Consider the following 18,962-nt stretch of genomic DNA (forward strand, 5'->3'; position numbering starts at 1 on the left):
AACCTATTTGCCTTGGATTTGTCATTCTTCGAGTTACATATCCTCTGCCTCAGTACATCCCGCTTCGAGCAATTTACCTTCTTGATCGGCTCACATTTCAATCTAGCTGTCCAAGGACCGTTCAAAAGTTAAACCCTCGATATGGATCCAATTTCTCCGCTCCATCAGGACCCCCTGCATGGAGATGCCACCGAGACTCCTCACCAGGAAGCTCAAAGAACCTGCACGCGAACCTCTCCCTGTCAACACCAGGGATGCCTGGTTTGCGTCACACCAACCAATCATGTACGTAACCTGGACGAGGCTTTGAGCAACAGCGAAGCCACCCAGGTCCACCCAACCACCGACAAAGAACCCCGTCTCCCAGCCCCTCCTCCCGACCACCCCATTCTGTTCATCAATGCTGCCCTCAAGCGTGCCATCCGGAAGAAGGACATCATCCTACTGAAGTCCTATGTCAAACAATACCTCCATCAACTGGAGACGAACTTAGAATTCACGAAATATGACTGCTCCAACCTAAATGCATCTTACCTGACCGCCAAGGGAATCCTGACCTCTCACACTGCCTTATCCACCCATCTACCCACCTCTCCCCTTCTCATAAAACGAGCTCCAACACCTTCTTCAAGCTTTAAGCCCCATCAGGACCCCCTGAATGGAGACACCACATTTCAGCTCCATCAGGAACCCCTGAAGGGAGACACCTCCGAGACTCCACACCAGGAATATACCTTCCCCCCTTCCCCTCCTGACCATCCCATCCGGACCTTCACCAAATGGTTCCTGGAACTAACCAAGAAGAATAACGTCCGCGACATAAGAGCCATCAATCAGCTGTTCATCACCATCTCCAGGGATGACGCGGACTTTGTGAAGTACGACTGCGCCGCCCTCTACGACGCCCGAAGAACTGCCATGGATCTCCTGAACTCCCGTACCAACATGACCGCTCCTCATTCCAACCATGATCCTCCAACCAATCCAGTCTCACTCACTAATCCAGGACCTCCAACAGAACCTGATCCGGCTGCCAATCCAGTCTCTCCTCTCAAACCGGATCCCCCAAACAATCTGGCACCTCCAACCAAACCTGATCCACCCACCTATCCAATGCCTCCCTCCAACTCTAATCCTCCAACCAATATAGCCTCTCCGCTCAAACCAGATCCTCCATACAATCTGGAGAACCCTGCTGATCCTGATCCGCCCACCTATTCAATCCCTTCTTTCAACACTGATCCTCCAACCAACCCAGCCTCTCCGCTAAAACCAGGTCATACAAACAGCCTAAAACCTCCAACCGAACCTGATCCGCCCACCCATCCAATCCCTCTTTCCAACCCCAATCCTCCAACCAATCCGGTCTCACCTATCAATCCAGGACCTCCAATAGAACTTGATCCAGCCTCTCCGCTCAAACCAGATCCTCCGTACAATCTGAAACCTCCAACCACACCTGATCCACCCACCCATTCAATCCCTCCTTCCTACTCTGATCCTCCTACCTATCCAACCTCTCCGCCGAAACCAGACCCTCCACACAATCCGGAAAGCCCTTCCGAACCTGATCCGCCAACCTATCCAATCCCTCCTCTCAACCCTGATCCTCCAGTCAATCCAGCCTCTCCGCTCAAACCATATCCTCCATTTGAATTTGATCTGTCCACAAATACTGTTCCTACACCTGATCCTCCTATGAACCAGTTGTTCCCATTCCTCGATGTAGGAAAGCAGCCTCCTCAAGATACAATTCACGGACTAGCAGAAGATTCTGCAGCTGAGGACCTAGCTCCAGACAATTCGACTCAGCATCTCTCAGCTCAAGACGAGTGCTACACAGATCCTGCAAACCCGGACCAGTAAAAGTATTATTCCGGCGGGTACATTAAAATTTTGTCTTATTTTTTTTTGGTCATATCAATCAATCCATTTCAAATTCATCAACATTATTTACTATTTCGTTGCGTATCACCTTTCAAAACAAACGGAAAATTTACCAATACCCGCCGGATTCACAACTCCCCGCCGGGAAACAACTATGAAACAACTCAACACAGGAAATCAACTAGCCCATTAAACATTAAATTCAACAATGGAAATATTTATCCAACACCCAATTTCATTTATTTATTTCCCTCAAAAAAAAAAAAGAAATCCTGTTTAACTGTCACAATGCAACACTTTTAATTTGCCAATCAATCAATCATTAAAATAACAACTTGTTTATGTTAATTTAATATTCAATTCTCTGGACTATAGAGTACAACAGGAATGTAGAAAACATACCAGGAAGATAGAGTACATCAGGAATATAGAGTACAACAGGAATATATAATACATACCAGGAAGATAGAGTAAATATCAGGAATATAGAGTACAACAGGAATATAGAGTACATACCAGGAAGATAGAGTACATTAATTGCTTCTAGCTATAAATACATGATAGATAACGAGTGTATTAAAGGAGAGGAAGATGAGAAGGTCTTCTCTGGTTCCAGGATCCGACGCTATTGATTTGCGGATTTTATAATCCTCTTTCGGGGATTTCTTACTTTACATATTTAAAAATATGTTAGAAATTTACATTTTACAAAAAAGTTGTCTTATATTGTTTCCTTTTTCTTCCTGCAATCTTCTAATCTCTTTCCTTCCTTTGATCCCCATCCATCCTCCTCCTTTTATAGCAACCTTTCTTCAGCATTCAAGGTTTCAGCTTCTTTAGAAGTTTTGTCGAGCTCGGAGAAAAAGTTGTGATGACTGTTAAGGAATCCTATGAATTCGATTTGGAATAGAATACGCTCATTCCATTCCAATCTACACATAAGGAAAACTGGTTTGACTTTGTGACCTCTTATAGCTTTTCTAGTTTTAATTTTACGCTTAGTACATATGAGAAGAAGAAAAAAATTCATTTGATTAAAATTTATAAATTTAAAACTTTTTTACCTTGAAATTGAAAAAGCTTTGGAACCTTTTTAACAATATTACGTTTGAATAACTCGCAAATATCAAAGATCCGAGTATTGTAAAAGTACTTTCAAAATGGATCACATTTCGATGAAGTAAATTCTAATCATTCCTCGTATATCCGATTTGGGGGTTTATAGCTTATCTTTTTGTTTACAGTTATTTTTTTCTGAGCCAGCTTCATACTTGTATAAATGTAATTTTGACATTACTACATTATTGGCGCGATATGCAAGGTACTAATGCAAGGAAAGTTAATTGCAATTGTGTATACCCTACGTACATATTGAAACCAAATTGGTATAAACAAGAATAGATGCACCAGTGTTTGTTTAGTATCCGAGGAGCATAAAAGCATTCAAATTTGATAATTTTGATAATTCACATAATAGTTTCCTAAGAACAGAATATTTTATAGATTATTTTTGTGAAAATGGATTCCATGTCAGGCTGTGACATCCGTCTTGTGTTTACTTTTATGCCCAAAGACAGTTTACTGCAGTGCAGTTCAAAAAATGCGTACACCTCTAAAAAAAACTTTTCTTGGTATATGTATGTATGTATATAAGATATTGGAGATCAAAATTTTCAATCAGTTTTATTCATTTTAAGTTTTTATCATTTCAAATCTTTCCGTTCCATTTCATATTTAATTGTTTCATATTTTTTTAGGTTTTTTATTCTTAAGATATACTTAATGGTGTTTCTTAAAGCAAAAATTTTTGTGTTTTACTATTTATAGTTTGTAATAATTCGCAAATATTTAGAGAAATGAAAGACTTTTTATATTTTCCTAGCATCAAAGCTCTTGTTTTTTTTCATAAATAATTACAAAATTTCATTTTATTTTTTAGTTATTTTATTTCATTGAGGGAGATTCAACTAAAAGCATTTATAAATAAAATAGCTTCCTTTAGCAAAACAAAGTAAAAAAATTCTTTTTAACTTTTCAAACCTTGATCTTCTTAATTTATTTAACCTTGATCTCCTTAATTTATTCAACCTTGATCTCCTTAATTTATTCAACCTTGATCTCCTTAATTTATTCAACCTTGATCTCCTTAATTTATTCAACCTTGATCTCCTTAATTTATTCAACCTTGATCTCCTTAATTTATCCTTGATCTCCTTAATTTATCTTAAAGATAAAATTCGAAGAATTTATTGTTGAAAGGTTGCTGTTAATAAAGATAAAATCATATTATAAAACTTACAAATTAATAATTCTTCTATGCAATAAATAAGTCAAAACTTATGTGCTTAATATCGTTTATCTTGAATGCTTGATCTCAATGTCCTCTGTGGGCACTTTTAAATTTGAGGAAATTAAAATTGAAGATTTTGCAATTGAAGATCCCGAGATTCAAAACCAAAAGTTCTGACTTGAGAGTTCTTGTATTGTTTAGAGATCCAGATCAGATTCTTGATCTGGATCTTTTGTTTATCCACAAATTGATTTCTTTTTACAACAACTCTATACAGAAAGATCCGGATGTGTGTTTATGCCATTATTAGGTATTGGCATATAAACATAAGCAATTAGCAATGTAGAGATCGTCTTTACTAAGAACTAGCATTGTTTACATAAAATTACGTCTGCAATATTTGTTAACTGCGCTTATTTTTTAATTGTGTATAAGCTCAAAGCATAAAAAATTCTTAGTTAACTCATCAGCTAACAGGGGGATAAAAGACTTTTTAAATTATCTTTATTTTTGATGGGACAATGACCGGGTAAAAATCTGTTAATCCTTCATTCGATATTAGTGAACGACAACAGGATATGGACAATTAATCTTTATTGACCTAAATAAGAATTTTCTCTGAAAAATAATATTATAGTCTGAAAAAAAGTCTAAATTATGTTTCCAAATTAGGATAGATTAGTTTGTGAACAAACCTGAATTATATTGTGTTTACGTGACTGAATGATGAAACCACAAAAATATCCAATAAATGCTTATCTGTCTCGGTACATAGGCATATAATGCAAATAGTATTGAATTAACAATATCGAGGTAAGAACAGAGTGTATCTTGCTAAACATATAAGTAGAAAATGTCGTCTTCTTGAGACATCCAGCGGTATTTATTGGTAAATCTGATCTTACAAGTTTATAATTCTTGAAATAATAATCATGAAAAAACTCTTGTCATGCTTACAAGATTACCCGAGATATAAATAGTACCTTCAGATCTAATTTTAAGCTTTGTCAATTCTAATAAAAAAAATAATAGCAATCTATATCATGCTCTTTTTACTTCTATTATCTCTGTATGTCCGATCATAACCCATGAACACCTCAAATGATTTCAAATTTTGAATGGAAACTTAGTTGCACCATAGAATGTTGTTCGCCTGGTTTAAAGGTTATAAGTTAAAGGGACTGTGAGCGTAATTTCAAGGAACCCTTCAAGGAAAGATGACAATATGTCCGATTTACAACAATACCTTTAAAACTTTAATCTGATCAAAAATGTGGAAGAGAACGTCGTTTTTCTGACTCGAAAAGTAGTTAGTTCTGATAATGTCTCCTTTGTTTCTTTAAGGCAAGAAAAGCGCAATTAACTTTTGAAGAGAAATCACAAATAAAGCTGCTAAGGATTCTGTTTTAAATCGGGCATTGCCATCTATGCATGGAGGTTCACTCGGAATTACACTTACAGACCGATAGGTTGACTTTTACCTGGAAAACTTGGTTTTCAGGCAAAGCTGGGTTCCCAATCTATTAATAGTCATAAAACAGAACTTGATGATTTGAATCTAAGTTTCGTCGGTATTAGATAAAAATATTTTTTAACTTTGTATTTTGAGGTTTCTGAAATTACTCAAAATCCTTGACAAAGTTGTATGACTGTCCATAGTCCCCTGTTAAAAAATGACGATCCCTCTGATCAACCCGTGAAAATCTGGGAGAAAGAAAATAATTTAAGTAAGTTAGTAGTTTCCTAAGAAACAAGAGAACTAGAGAATATTATCATCTTTCTGCATTGTTTCCTCATCCAGAGATGGAATTTAAAGAATTTGAGCCGTGGTTTAAATCCGCCAAAACCCGGTTTAAATTAAGCGCCGGCTTAAATCTTCAAACATTTGATACAATTTTAAGTGGAACCAACCATATTTAAACCGCAGCTTAGATTTAAACCGCCGCTCAAATTCTTTAAATTCGGCCACTGATAATTTTCCCAAACTTCAAATTAATTTTTAATATTGTAAAATATTAACAGTTTTTGAGGTTTTAGATTAAAATAAAATTTGAATTATTATCCAGGTAGTTCGTTTTTCTTCACTAAACTATTTAGGTGACCATTGTACATTTGAAATAAATAATCATTTCAAAGATTTAACTAATGTTGGCTTTTAAAATAAAAAAATAGTTTACTCAACAAGTATATTTTTGTTCCATTTATGTTCACTGATATAAATTATATTTTCAACAAGCAATGTAAACTTTGAGTAGACATATAAACATATAAAACATCTAGAGACCATGTAGACAATATTTACTCGTTATCCTACGTTACAACGTAGAAACAACACACAGCGCGTTTTCAAACAAGAAACAAGGAGCAGCATCTAGAAACCTTGGCAGATAATCACGACTCAATTCTTCGGCAAGTTCAAAGAAAAATAAATAGAATTTCAACGAAGCCCCATAATTAATAAAAGTGTAAACAATTCAAGATTTTCATATTTACGATTAGCTTCTTAAATATTCTACAGGACGGGGGAACAGTTACAAATTTTTGATATGTAAATATTGTCACATGAGACAAATCAAATAGATTTTCTTTAATACAGGACATAATACTGAAATATTAAATAATACTGGTTCTCCAAGGTTTCTAAATGTTGCTCCCTTCTATTCCAGTATACCATGGAGCAAGCGGGCCGATCAACCTATCAAAGAACTCAGTGAGGAGATCAAGAAATATTCCCCACCAGTTTTTGTTGATGCATTGATTGATAAGATTTAACTAGTTTTTGTACGATATGGATAAAGTTAGCACACCGGATTCTGAATGAAAAATTTGACTCCGGCGCTTATCTGACAAGTTAGACCGAAACTATAACAAGGTTGAACTGCTCCTGCCCCGGATGAGTTGACCGACCCGCTAGCTCAGATATATATTGGGTATAATAACATGTTATGCCAATTTCACGACATTTAGAGCTTCCTGGAGCATAAGGTCCCGAAGAGAACAGAATGAATCTACTCCGTGGGAACCTTCACTAGTATATAATTTCTCCAACCAGGGTGGAATACTTATATGAGAAGGTGCTCCCTCCTCCGAGAGAAGATCTCGGGCTGGAGCTAAATCTCTACTCCAGTCACACATTGTCTCACTTCCTAGTCTCAGGCCTTGAATATAGGCGAGGTATGAGTTGGACTGATATATTCTCTGGGTGGAAGGTTCGACTGGATGATAAAGTCCTTCTCCGGTTGCACAGTGAGTGCAGTGGGTAGCCTCATCACATGTTGAGCAGCCAGACCTTGCCACCGTAAACCCACAACTTATTGCATGCAATCAAATCTGAAATAATAATTATTAATAATGGAATAAAGGAAAAATAGATATTTTCATAATAATATCATGTCATGATCAGTACTGCAGGCAACATAGAATAATCATCTTTATGGACAGACCTGTTATACAATCGAGTATTATACTAACAAACGGAATTTTTACAACCTCCTTTCTAGATATGAAATAATCTGAATACAAGGAAATAAAAGGAAAGATTTTTTTTATTGGACTACTGCCTAAACATTGTTTGAATCAGTGAATAATATTGCTGATGTTTAAATTTATAAATTTATTATAAAATCCCGCTCAGCTGTTGTGATTTATATCAATCAATTCAATTAACAATAAATAGATTTATCAAACACAATGGTTTTTACTCAGTATTGTTCATTCTCTGCTTTTAAACAATTTTTAAAAAAATTACCAAGGTTAGGATTCAAAGGTTTGGTGGTTAGTGTAGTAAATATCACCCATTAGCAAAAACAGACAAAAAATCAAGTTGACTGGTTCTCAAAACATTGAACCAAATAGAAAATTACCAAAATATTGTAAAAATACAGTAGGACCCCAAAAAACTCAGTGGAAAAGTAAGACGGACTGTTCTGGGTTTTTAATAGCGTAATAAACATAAAACGCAGTAATGTACACTGTACACTGTACAGTTGACTGTTAAGCTACTGGTAAGCTATTTCCTTTTCAACAACATCAACTACACAAAATATTGTTTAAATGTCTTCGTTATATTCCACAGTTTTATGGCTCCCTCTGTATACAGTGAGAACCAGAAAGCTGTGGAATAAGAAGACGACGTTTAAGCAATAATTAAGTGTATTTGATGGTGTTACAAAGCAAATAGTTTTACAAGTAAGTTATCCAATCACTTATTAACTAAAATGAGCCTGTTTACACTGCACAACTGCTGTGTCTAATGTTCAATAGACTATTAATAGTCAAATAGTCATAACTTGAGCCATAAAAGTCGTCTTTCTCTTCCAGAGTGTTATGGTTCCCGCTGTATATATTCTGTAATTTTCATGAACACTTTGATTACGGTAACACAAGTATTCACTAAAAGATTTTGTAAAAGATTATTAAAAATTGAACAATAAACATAAGATTTATATAAATGGCAGATACTGTAAAATGTTAATGAAGTAGGTTGGATGATAAGTTTACCTGGATAAAAATGGTTGATCCAGGAGCAGGGATTCCTCAGTATACCTTAAACAGGAGCGGAGGATGGGGAGGGAGGGTCAGGGTTTAAACATTTGAATGAATACGAAGGGAAAAAGGACAAAGTAAAGAAGGATAAAGTGAGAGTGAAGGACAAGACTAGTAAGGGTTAGGTGACAGAATATTAAGAAGGTTAGGGACAGTCTGGGAAAAGGGATTATGCAGGACAAAGAGAATACAAAAGGCAGTAATGGGCTGTAGGACAAGGACTGAAAGTTGTAAGATAAGGAGTAAGATATAGACTGCGAAAAGGTCTAGAACAAGGACTAAAAGGTGTTAGACAGGGAGGAGATGTAGGACAGAGACTATGAAAAAGACTAGGACAAGGACTAAAATGTGTTGGACAGGGAGAATATCAAGGACAGAGATTGTGATAGGACAAGGACTAAAATGTGTTGGACAGGGAGAATATTAATGACAGAGATTGTGAAAAGGACTAGGACAGGGTGAGGATGTTGGACAGAGAAATAGAGATAGAAATTAAGTTGAGAACGGGAAAAGGTGTAGGACAGTGCTAGGACATGGCTAGGAAAGGGCTAGGACAAGGCTAGGACAGGGCTAGGACAGGGCTAGGACAGGGATAACAAAGGGCTAGGACACAAAAATGGAGATCTAGAACAAAAGTGGGGTATTAAAGGGTGAATAAAAGTCTAGGACAAGAAAAAATATGAAAATTTTTATAATTGATCCTCGTCCTGGTTTAAGGTATCCGGAGAAAGGATGAGTGCAGTGCAGGGATAAAAAGACACGATGGACTTCAAGCCATTCAAAAAATAAATTACATAATCCAGGATTTAAACTCAAGTTTAATCAAATTTTGGCTCTAACATATTTTCCAATAACCCCAAAGCAAACTCAAATATTTGTGGTAAACATTAAAGTGAAATTATATCTCCCGGTCTCAAATTATTTTATGATAAAAAAACATATTTTATCTTATAAGGAGAATAATCAAATTATCTATCTATCCCCTGCAATACTAGGCAATATTCCAATCCCTAGTATTCATATAAACAAAATTTTAGTTTATTGAATAAAGGAAAAGTCCCCTATTCGAGGACGCAGATACATTTCAAGAGCTTAGAATTTAACTTGCCCAAGCTGAACTTAAATATGATTTGCATTTACCTTAACAGAACTTGTTTGCATGTTTTAAGCTTAGAATAAGTACAACTTACAAACTCTTAAACTTAACTTAAATCTAGTTTTGATAAACCTCTCAAACAATATTTTCTGCACGCTCAGGCTTTATATAAACCATTTCTTTTAATTTTAGCAATGAAGGTACATGATTATTAAATCTTAAAACCTTGCGTAAGTTGACAATTCGCACACATTTACAGAATTAACATAAAAATAAGATTTGTGAGGGACAAAATGTATTATTTGAATAAATTTTCTAAATTAAACACCACTATAAAGGACTTTTCTGTTCAATATGCGCAAGACCTTTCTTTAAACTTTCCGAAAAAAATGTCGAGAAATCAATTTTAACAAAAGAATATGGATGTGTTACATCCCCCCTTTAATCCTAAACAACCAACTCCATAGAACACAAAAGGGATTGAGTCTTTGCCTCAAATTCTGATTTTCTGATCCATATATATTTGCAACCCAATGTCCTAAACCTTAGACATTTCAAACTATAATTTCTGTTAGATCAAATAATCTATCATTAAAATATCAAAGGTTTAAAAGATTAAAGGGATTAGAAGATTTGAGTTAGTGGCAAAGACTCAAATCCTTTTATGAACTTGCAGGGGAGTGGGGTGGGGGCGTTGCCCCCTTCTGGTTACAGCCCTGCCCCAGTTTCATATTTTGAAGCTTTATCAGCTAATGTTTACCACAAATTTGCCAATTTAATCAAAAAAGCTAAAAAAGCCAGGAGCAAGGGAAGAAAAGGGGAGTTTTGGTTGCATGCAATTAGCTTTGTAAAGGAGAGCCGAAGCTCTTTACTTTGCAAAATTTGAGGGTTTACGCTAGAGGAGACTCGGTCGGAGGGGGACCTGGTGATGGAGTGCTTCGCAACGGTAGAGCAAGTGAATCAGAACTTATGTAATGGACGTCATTTCTTCTTCTTTTGGCACATATTCTCTCCTCCTCATCATCTTCATCCTCCTCATCCTCTTCATCCTCATCGTCCTCCTCGTCCTCATCCTCATCCTCTTCGGAATCATCGAAGTAAGTTGAATCGAAGTTGAACAGTCCCACGGGTACACGAATATTGAAAGTTTTGAAATACTGAAGAATCTCCTCGTAGGAGTAGAAGAGTTTACCAAGTGGACTACAGTAGGACGTTCTCCCGGTCTCATAGGATACCTTCCTAGTCCAACCTGCCGGGATACAGGTTAACTTTATCCCAGTCAGAGAATCCTCATCAGATTCATTTTCAGGAAACCTTTCATTCCCACTCCCAGGAGGGGAGGTTGGTGTCGGGGGCTGAGATCTAGAGGAGTCTGGATCAAAAAGATCCGCGGGAAGGGTTCCGAAGTCTGTATTATGACTAGAGGAAGTAACCGAGGAAACGGTTTGAGAGGAGTCACAGCTGGGAACTGTTGAAAACGTGTTTGCAGCGCAAACTACTGGGTTGTTTGATGTATATACAGTAGACACTGGAAGGATAGTTTGGACTGAAGGAAGCTTATAAGTTGAGTCAGGTTCAGTTCTCTGGTATTCAGTCTGTGGTACCGTAACAACCCTTGAGTATGGAACCGGAGCGTGTCCGTTGTGTAGGATAGTGTGATTCTGGGTCAGCACTGTTTGAGGATTGGCAGGTTGGACTCTCTGGTGGGTTCCGTTAACCTGGACACTAGTGATATGATGATCAACCTTCATCCCAGATTTATCAGATTTTTTGGCCGGAGCAGAGGCAGAGGGTGGTCCCTGGATGGGAACCCCGTTCTCTTTAGACTTGTGACAATGCATGTTGATATGTCGCTTCAGGTTGAATTTGGTCGTGAAACATTTTCCGCATGAATCACAATTATGAATGGCCTTAGCTCCGCTGGTATCTCTCTTTTTGTTGTTACTCATGCTGGAGTGAACCTGGCGAATAACCTCAGTGGTTTTAGTCTGAATAGACGGAGAGTCAGAAGAGTTCTGTAACTGAGGCAGATATGTTGGTGTAAGTCCTAAGTTTATTCCCTCCCCTACATATTTATCAATAACCTCCATCCCGGTAAATGTATCAACTTGACCAAGTAGTCCCACTCCACCCTCCTCTCCGTTAAATCCAAGGAGATATCTAACTGCCCCCTCATCTTCTCCACCCTCCAGCACATCAAAAATATCCGGCATATCCGCCGTAGAACCAACAGTGGAACTATCATTAAATAACTGTTCCGCCTCCATGTAGGTTAGTTTTCGACTGGCTAGATCAGGAGTTGTATATCTAGGTTCAGATTACGCTGTCTAATGACCACATATACAATATATTAAATATATATATTATATATTGGGGTTCTACAGCTCAACCCTGTGTATCCGCTAGCTAGATAATCTAGTATAATCACAGATATGCATTCTGTGTATATACTGCAAATTAAGGTCTTTTCTACACGGTTTAATGTTTATAATAATACTGTCTTATATCACTGTAAGGATGAGTATAAATGCTTGAGTATATAATGGACTAGGTTTTGAACTATATTTTTGGCACAAGGAGGGGGCATAATAATACTACTAGTTGAGGACCCTGAGAACTAGTGTTCCCCCTGAGTCTCCTCAAACCCAGATTGTTTATGCTTCGGAGTTGGCTGGGGAAGGGACTGCCGCCTGTTGCTGGAATTATTGATCGGCCGGCGGAGGCCGTGACCGCCGCCTAGCGCGAGGTCGGCACCTGCTCCACACACTACGTGAATACGAGTCCTGTCAGGGGTTTTCAAGGACAACCAGGGGGAACCTCACCAACCTGTCAAAAAATTAGGATTCTAGAAAAAAGCTTTTTTTACATCTGTAACTTAATTAAACTTACATGTTGACTTTAAACCTTTTCTACTCCAGACAAAATATTTTATGATAAAAGTTATTTTCTCTGCGAATTGTTTCTAATTCAGGTTCCGGGATAAAAGGAAAAAGTAAAGTTTGGTTCAATCCTCCAGTGAGTTTCTTTAAGACAACTTGGAGGAAGGAGTTACGCAGTAATTGATAAATGTTTGAAAACTGTAAATTGTAAGGGGACTTGAAACTCAAGGGAGGGGGGATTGAAAGAGTTGGGGTGCTCGATGTAAGGAGGGGGGGGGAGGTAACAATAATGCACTAAAATCTGCTTAGCTATCATTATTCAGCAAAATTTAAAAATAAGAATTTTTCACTTTTAGTTTTGATTTTTTTTATCCTCGATCTACATCCCTTAATAAATCCCTGAATGGGGGCACCTGGCCGGGGCCTCCCTGGACCACATGGCCTCTTCCCTACACGGCCTCTCACCTGAAATATACAGCCTCCGAACAAGTAAACACTTACCCGTCACCCCTGAACTCCCCCCCTCCTCCGTATTTATACCGTTTCATCGTAAACTTTTTACCTAGGATCCGTATGCTGTTCAAACCGTTTATAACTAGATACGGTTGTAACCAATAAATGCGCAATATTTATTGAACTGATATTTACATTTAGCATCGTATTAGAATATATCTAAATACATTAAATCAATATAGTTGGAGTCTGGTTGGTCTAACCCTCCAGCAAATCTAAGGTTAATCAATATTCCCGGCCATCCTCCCCGTATCCTTGTATTTACTTTATGTAATATTCTAAACCTCAAAAGATGTATTTAGTTCTGAATTATTAGTTAGAAATCCCACCCTCACCCTCCTCCGTTCTCTCCAGGGGGATTATCAGTAAGAAAGATGGTGGAAAACTGCTGGAAACCTGCTGGAAACCTGCACCCCGACCCCCCCCCCTTAGTCCTTGATCCTTGGGTTCAGAATACATCAATCTCGCCCCTTTCCCCTTTGATCCTTGAATTCAGAGTATACCAATACCCCCATTGATCCTGGGGTTCAGAATAAACCAATACCCCCTTGATCCTTTGGTTCAGAATATACAAATCCCAACCTCCTTAATCCACGGATTCAGAATACACCAATATCACCCTTGATCCTTGTATTTAGAATACACCATAACCCCCTCCCTTCCCTCATTTAATCATTGGGTTCAGAATACACTAATACCCCCTTGACCCTTAAATTCAGAACCCAACCCAACCCTTGATCCTTGGGTTCAGAATACACCAATACCCCCTTAAGATCATTTGGTTCAGAATATACAAATCCCAACCTTCACGGATTCAGAATACACATCTTAAAGTTAATTCTTAATAATATTAAATGAAAAAACTTAACTTTTCCCCTAGATCTCAGTTTTTTAGGAAGAAAAAAATTCAAAAATAATTTTCTACTGTTTTAAAGAGTTTTTGACACCTTTACTCTCCTTTCCTTCATATTAAATAGAACATAACACTGGACATATTTGAGAGTTAATCAAATATAAATCATTTAAATTAACTTGAAGGTTTTCTCAAAAGAGAAAAAAATTGATGCATATTTGTTCAAACTCCTCTATCTCGTATCTACATGTTAAATATCCGGAGAAACGGAGATTATCTCTTGGTAGCAACGGATTAGTCTTGTAAAACTAGATTTATAGAATATAGATAGATAAATGCAGGCCCGTAACTGGGTGTTTTTGCTTTTTATTTTTGTCTGAAAAACTAGTTTTTAATCTGAAATTCGTGAAATGTTACAATATTTTTCAATGGTTAATTTCATATCATTGAAATGAAATCAACACAGCATTTTAAATGAACAATAATATCTGGAAACAAATTATTTTTTATTTCTGTTATATAATACATGCATGTAAAAAACTTTTGAAAAAATAATTTATGATTTGCAAAATGAAACAGGACCGATATAATTAATTGAATTAATGAAATACAGTGATAACCAGAAAACTCTGGAATAGGAAGTTGACTTTTAGAACTCAAGATAATAGAAATGGACCAACAGGTTTTAAGTCCAAATTTTGTGAGTTGTCCTCATCAGTCTTAATACACGTATTAGCAAAAATTCAAAGCCATAAGTGAACTGTATGCCTGTTTAAGTACTGACTGTTTAAGTACTGCCTGTTTAATTACTGCCTGTTTAATTACTGCCTATTTAAGTACTGCCTGTTTAAGTACTGCCTGTTTAAGTACTGCCTGTTTAAGTACTGCCTGTAAAAGGGCTTTTGAAGTGGAATCCTTAAAAATCACATCAAAAAGACTTTTTCAGGCCGTTTCTATTCAGTCAAGCAGTTTACTTTGGACTTTGATATTTTACTACAATATGTCTTTTGACTGTTATTGAAAAATTACAAAATTTGGCGACCCTGCCTTTAATATTAAAAAAAACAGAAGAAGAATATTTAAAGAATATTTACGTTTGATTTTAGACCTGTAAATGCACTTGATTTCTATGATATCTTTAAAATGGATTTGCGGAAAATTTCCTAGATGGCATTTTCTGAAAATTGAGATTATAACTCAGTAATAGACTGCATATTAACATCTTCTGAAGAAAAGGTTTAGGTGTTTTGACTTGAAACCTGATGGTGCATTTACAGCAGTGTGAGGTATAATAGTTTTCAATTTCAAACAGTGGGGGGGGGCGCCCCCCCCCCTCAGTTACTGCCCTGTATAAATGGATAAATATATAGATAGATGGATAGAAATATCAATAACGGTCGACACAGCCATTTCAGTCCAAAATTACGTAATGTGAAATTTAATTTTTCATTTATGAAAGTAAACAGTCAAAATATAAAGAAGTAGTGGTATTATTGATAGAAAGATAGATAGATAGACAGATAGATAGATAAATAGATAGAAAGAAAGATAGATAGATAGATAGATCTAGATTAATAAAAAGTTAAGAAATGTGATATAAATATAACATATATTTAGTTTATAAAGTTTATATAGTTTATATAGTCCGTAGTTAATAAAGAAAAATAGATGAAAAGATAGACACTATCGGAACAGATATTTATAAGCTTCTATTATAAATATTATAAAGATGGACAAATACTACGTATACATTGTATCGTTTATTTATCACAGTTAAAGTTCAGAGAACTAATAACCCCAAACATTCACATTAACTAAGAGATCCAAGAGAACCCAGAGAACCCAGAGAACCCAGAGAACTAAGAGAATCAAGAGAACCAAGAGAACCAAGAGAACCAAGAGAACCAAGAGAACCAAGAGAACCAAGAGAACCAAGAGAACCAAAAGAATCAAGAGAACTAAGAGAATCAAGAGAACTAAGAGAGAACCAAAGAACCAAGAGAACCAAGAGAACCAAGGGAACCAAGAGAACCCAGAGAACCCAAAAACCAGGAAACCAGGGGAACACAGAGAACCAAGAGAACCAAGAAAACCTAGAGAACCAAGAGTACTTAAGAGAATCAAGAGAACCCAAAAAAGAAGAGAATCAAGAGATCCAAGGGAAGAAAATTTATTTTTAAGATTAGATTATTTGTCGGGGCCAAAACGTCTTGGGGGCCCCCCCCCCCCCCCCCCCCTCATCACAAATGTAAAAGATGCAACGCATATTGCATATTCTCAAGGCTGGTCATCTTGAAAACTTTCGATAATAAGTTCAATTTCAACCAGGATTTAAAAAAGTTTTCCAAAGTATGACGGTTTTTAAATCTGTTCGTCTCGTAGCATTTTTTTTAAATGGGCCATTGGTAGCCCACACTATACAGAACCTACCTTTACCTATACATGCAATATTTACTTGAAAACAAATCATGACTTAAAATTTTCTTAATTAAAATATTCTTGAAATATCAAAACTTTGAAGTTGATAGTTTAACACTGTGGTCTTCCTGCATTGCTGAGGAAAATGAAGGAAAAGAAAGAAAGTATATATTTCCTGTAATTATATTATTGTCAACAATTATCTGTATTCATGGGATGAATAAAAAACACATTTATTTACTTATAAATTAATTTATATCGCATTAATCAATTAATTAAACTAACTATATTATGTTTATTTTTATCTTGTACATAAAGCAGAGACTATGTTAACAATATCACTTGAGAAAGCTTGAAGCAAAAATAAAAAATAAGAAGAACGACAATAACACTTATCTGATCATGGATGGGCACGGGTTACGCCGGGTTATTCTGATATTTGATATTTTATTGAAATGAGGCAAAACTGTCTTTTGTTGAAAGATTTACAAGTTAAAAAGAGATTATAAATATATTTTCATAAAATTTGATTGTCACAAATTTGATACATGGTAGTAAATTATATAATATACATTATACAATATACATACATGTTTTTCACCATTCTAAAGAGAACATTTAGATTTGTTCCTTTTCTGCAAGTGCCTTCAATGGAACCCTGTTATTTAATATTTCAAATATGACATATAATGATTATATTTCCAAGTTAAATACATATTTTGACAAGGTTAAATATTTTAATTAAATTTTGTTTCAAATTTCTTAATATTTTGTAAAATACAGGAAAGAAAGATGAAAGGGACCTCTGCAGATGAAAAATATGTCAAAATGTCTGTAATTGCAATATTATCAATCAAATATGTCAAAATGACGTTATTATATGTTTAAAAAAGAAAGAAAAACTTTAAAAAAAAATTGTATTAAATTTAAAACGCCTGTACAAAGGGTATCAACGATGAAGATAAGATATGTTACATAATACACATAGATACTCAGAGATACTTAGGCAGCAGGTTTATAAAAATTATCTATATTTATCATATATTATCGATACCTTAACCTTCCCTTTATTTGTACGATTCCCGTCAGTTTACCATACGAGCGGGGGAAGGCAGGCGGCCATAAGCCACCACTTTTTTCCCCTTCCATGCCACATATTACCTTTTTTTGTCTTCCAGCAACCATGAGCCACAACCTTACGGCCACAGCATTTATTAAGTCTTCGGGCAGTTATTAAGTTTTTAAGTGATAAATTTAGTGCATTGAAATTGTGATTTTTAAAAATCCAGCGACGTCATGCAAAAGATATATTTAAAGAACTTAATATTTAAGTTTTAAATTGAAATAATGACGATTCCTTTTATGTAAACTGCTAAACTTATTTTCACTAAAATTAAATTCAATCTTTCCTATGAAATGGCTTATTTCTGAAAAAAATTATGAACAATAAAAATTATGAACCAAAACATACTAATAAAGTTCATAACCGAAAATTTGCACTATTCAACGATAATATTGCAAGATTAATTTTTTTGTGTCAGTGCTGAGGCGCAATTAGGGCGGGGGGGGGGTGGCCGGGCGCGCCCCCCCCCTCGCAGCTGAGAGGGGCTGCAGAATGAAAAGAAAGATGGGCGAATATCAGCATCTCAGGAGTCAGGAATGATAAAACCAAAAGAGTTATTTTAGAAATTGTATTCTACTATTTATTTATTTAAAGAAGACATTTCGAAAAATGCTTAAATGTTTTTTAAAAATATTTTTATCTTTCTGAACTCTCGAGACTAAAGGCTATTTATTGTAAACTTTAATGTAAAAAAGTTCCGAACGGTATTCTATAAATTTTTTAAAAACACAAGAAAAAACGATTTTATTTGAATACAACCAAAAAACTTGTCTTTTTTAGACATAAAACATTAATTTAGAAAAAAAATGTTCTAAAGGAGGGGGGGGGGGTCTCCAGAAATCTTATGCTAATTGCTAGGAGGATTGTTCAGTTTTTAGTGCTTAGGTAAAACTATTTTTTTGAGTAATTGTAAGTTTTTCAGATTAAAAATTAAAATGAATTTATTTAATTTTTAAGTTGTTGAAAGTATAAATTTTTAAAAACACAAGAAAAAAAACGGTTTGAATTGAACACACCAAATCTAAAAATTTCCTTTTTTTCGACATCAAACAATTAATAAAAGACTTTAATTTTTTAAAAATTTTCTAAACAAGGGGTCAAGCCCGGCCCCCCAGACCATTACAAAATAATATTTTGCCCCCTCCCTAGCAAAAAAGGTTAGTTGTGCCTCTGTGTCAGTGTCCACAATGTGTAAAATAATGTAAAATTTTCTTTGTAAAATGTAAAGAAAAGAAAAAAGTCAAAATTAGAGGACCAATTGAACATACGTGACAAATTTTTTTTTCAGAAATCCCCCCCAAGTACTGTAACATACAGATTGACCTTTAAAGGGAGTGACCGGCTATGTAAGGTAGTTG

The 18,962-nt window shown here is 35.7% G+C and overlaps 1 protein-coding gene across 4 annotated transcripts; it reads right to left on the reverse strand.

Moving 5' to 3' along the window:
• Positions 1-6,349: 6,349 nt before the first annotated feature.
• Positions 6,350-12,630, reverse strand: LOC111709733 (uncharacterized). Of its 4 annotated transcripts, none has more exons than XM_023483626.1 (2): positions 10,713-12,629; positions 6,350-7,466 (listed from the first exon to the last, which is right to left on the reverse strand). In XM_023483626.1, exons 1-2 carry the CDS (start codon positions 12,083-12,085, stop codon positions 7,121-7,123), a joined length of 1,719 nt encoding a protein of 572 aa, XP_023339394.1. In that variant the 5' UTR covers positions 12,086-12,629; the 3' UTR covers positions 6,350-7,120. The 4 variants fall into 4 exon arrangements, with proteins under 4 accessions (XP_023339394.1, XP_023339395.1, XP_023339397.1 ...); XM_023483627.1 differs by having other exon boundaries at positions 7,357-7,473; positions 10,713-12,630; XM_023483629.1 differs by having other exon boundaries at positions 7,381-7,466; positions 10,691-12,628.
• Positions 12,631-18,962: the final 6,332 nt, after the last annotated feature.

This window comes from Eurytemora carolleeae, unplaced genomic scaffold (genome assembly GCF_000591075.1).
Source record: "Eurytemora carolleeae unplaced genomic scaffold, Eaff_2.0 scaffold995, whole genome shotgun sequence".
Taxonomy (NCBI): domain Eukaryota; kingdom Metazoa; phylum Arthropoda; class Copepoda; order Calanoida; family Temoridae; genus Eurytemora; species Eurytemora carolleeae.

What these genes read in the sequence shown, in the direction of transcription:
- LOC111709733 (XM_023483626.1), bottom strand. Translation starts at nt 12,085, where the DNA reads ATGGAGGCGGAACAGTTATTTAATGATAGTTCCACTGTTGGTTCTACG. An exon ending in CCGACCGAGTCTCCTCTAGC is followed by an intron (nt 7,467 to 10,712) that starts GTAAACCCTCAA and finishes TACGGTGGCAAG; the next exon opens with GTCTGGCTGCTCAACATGTG.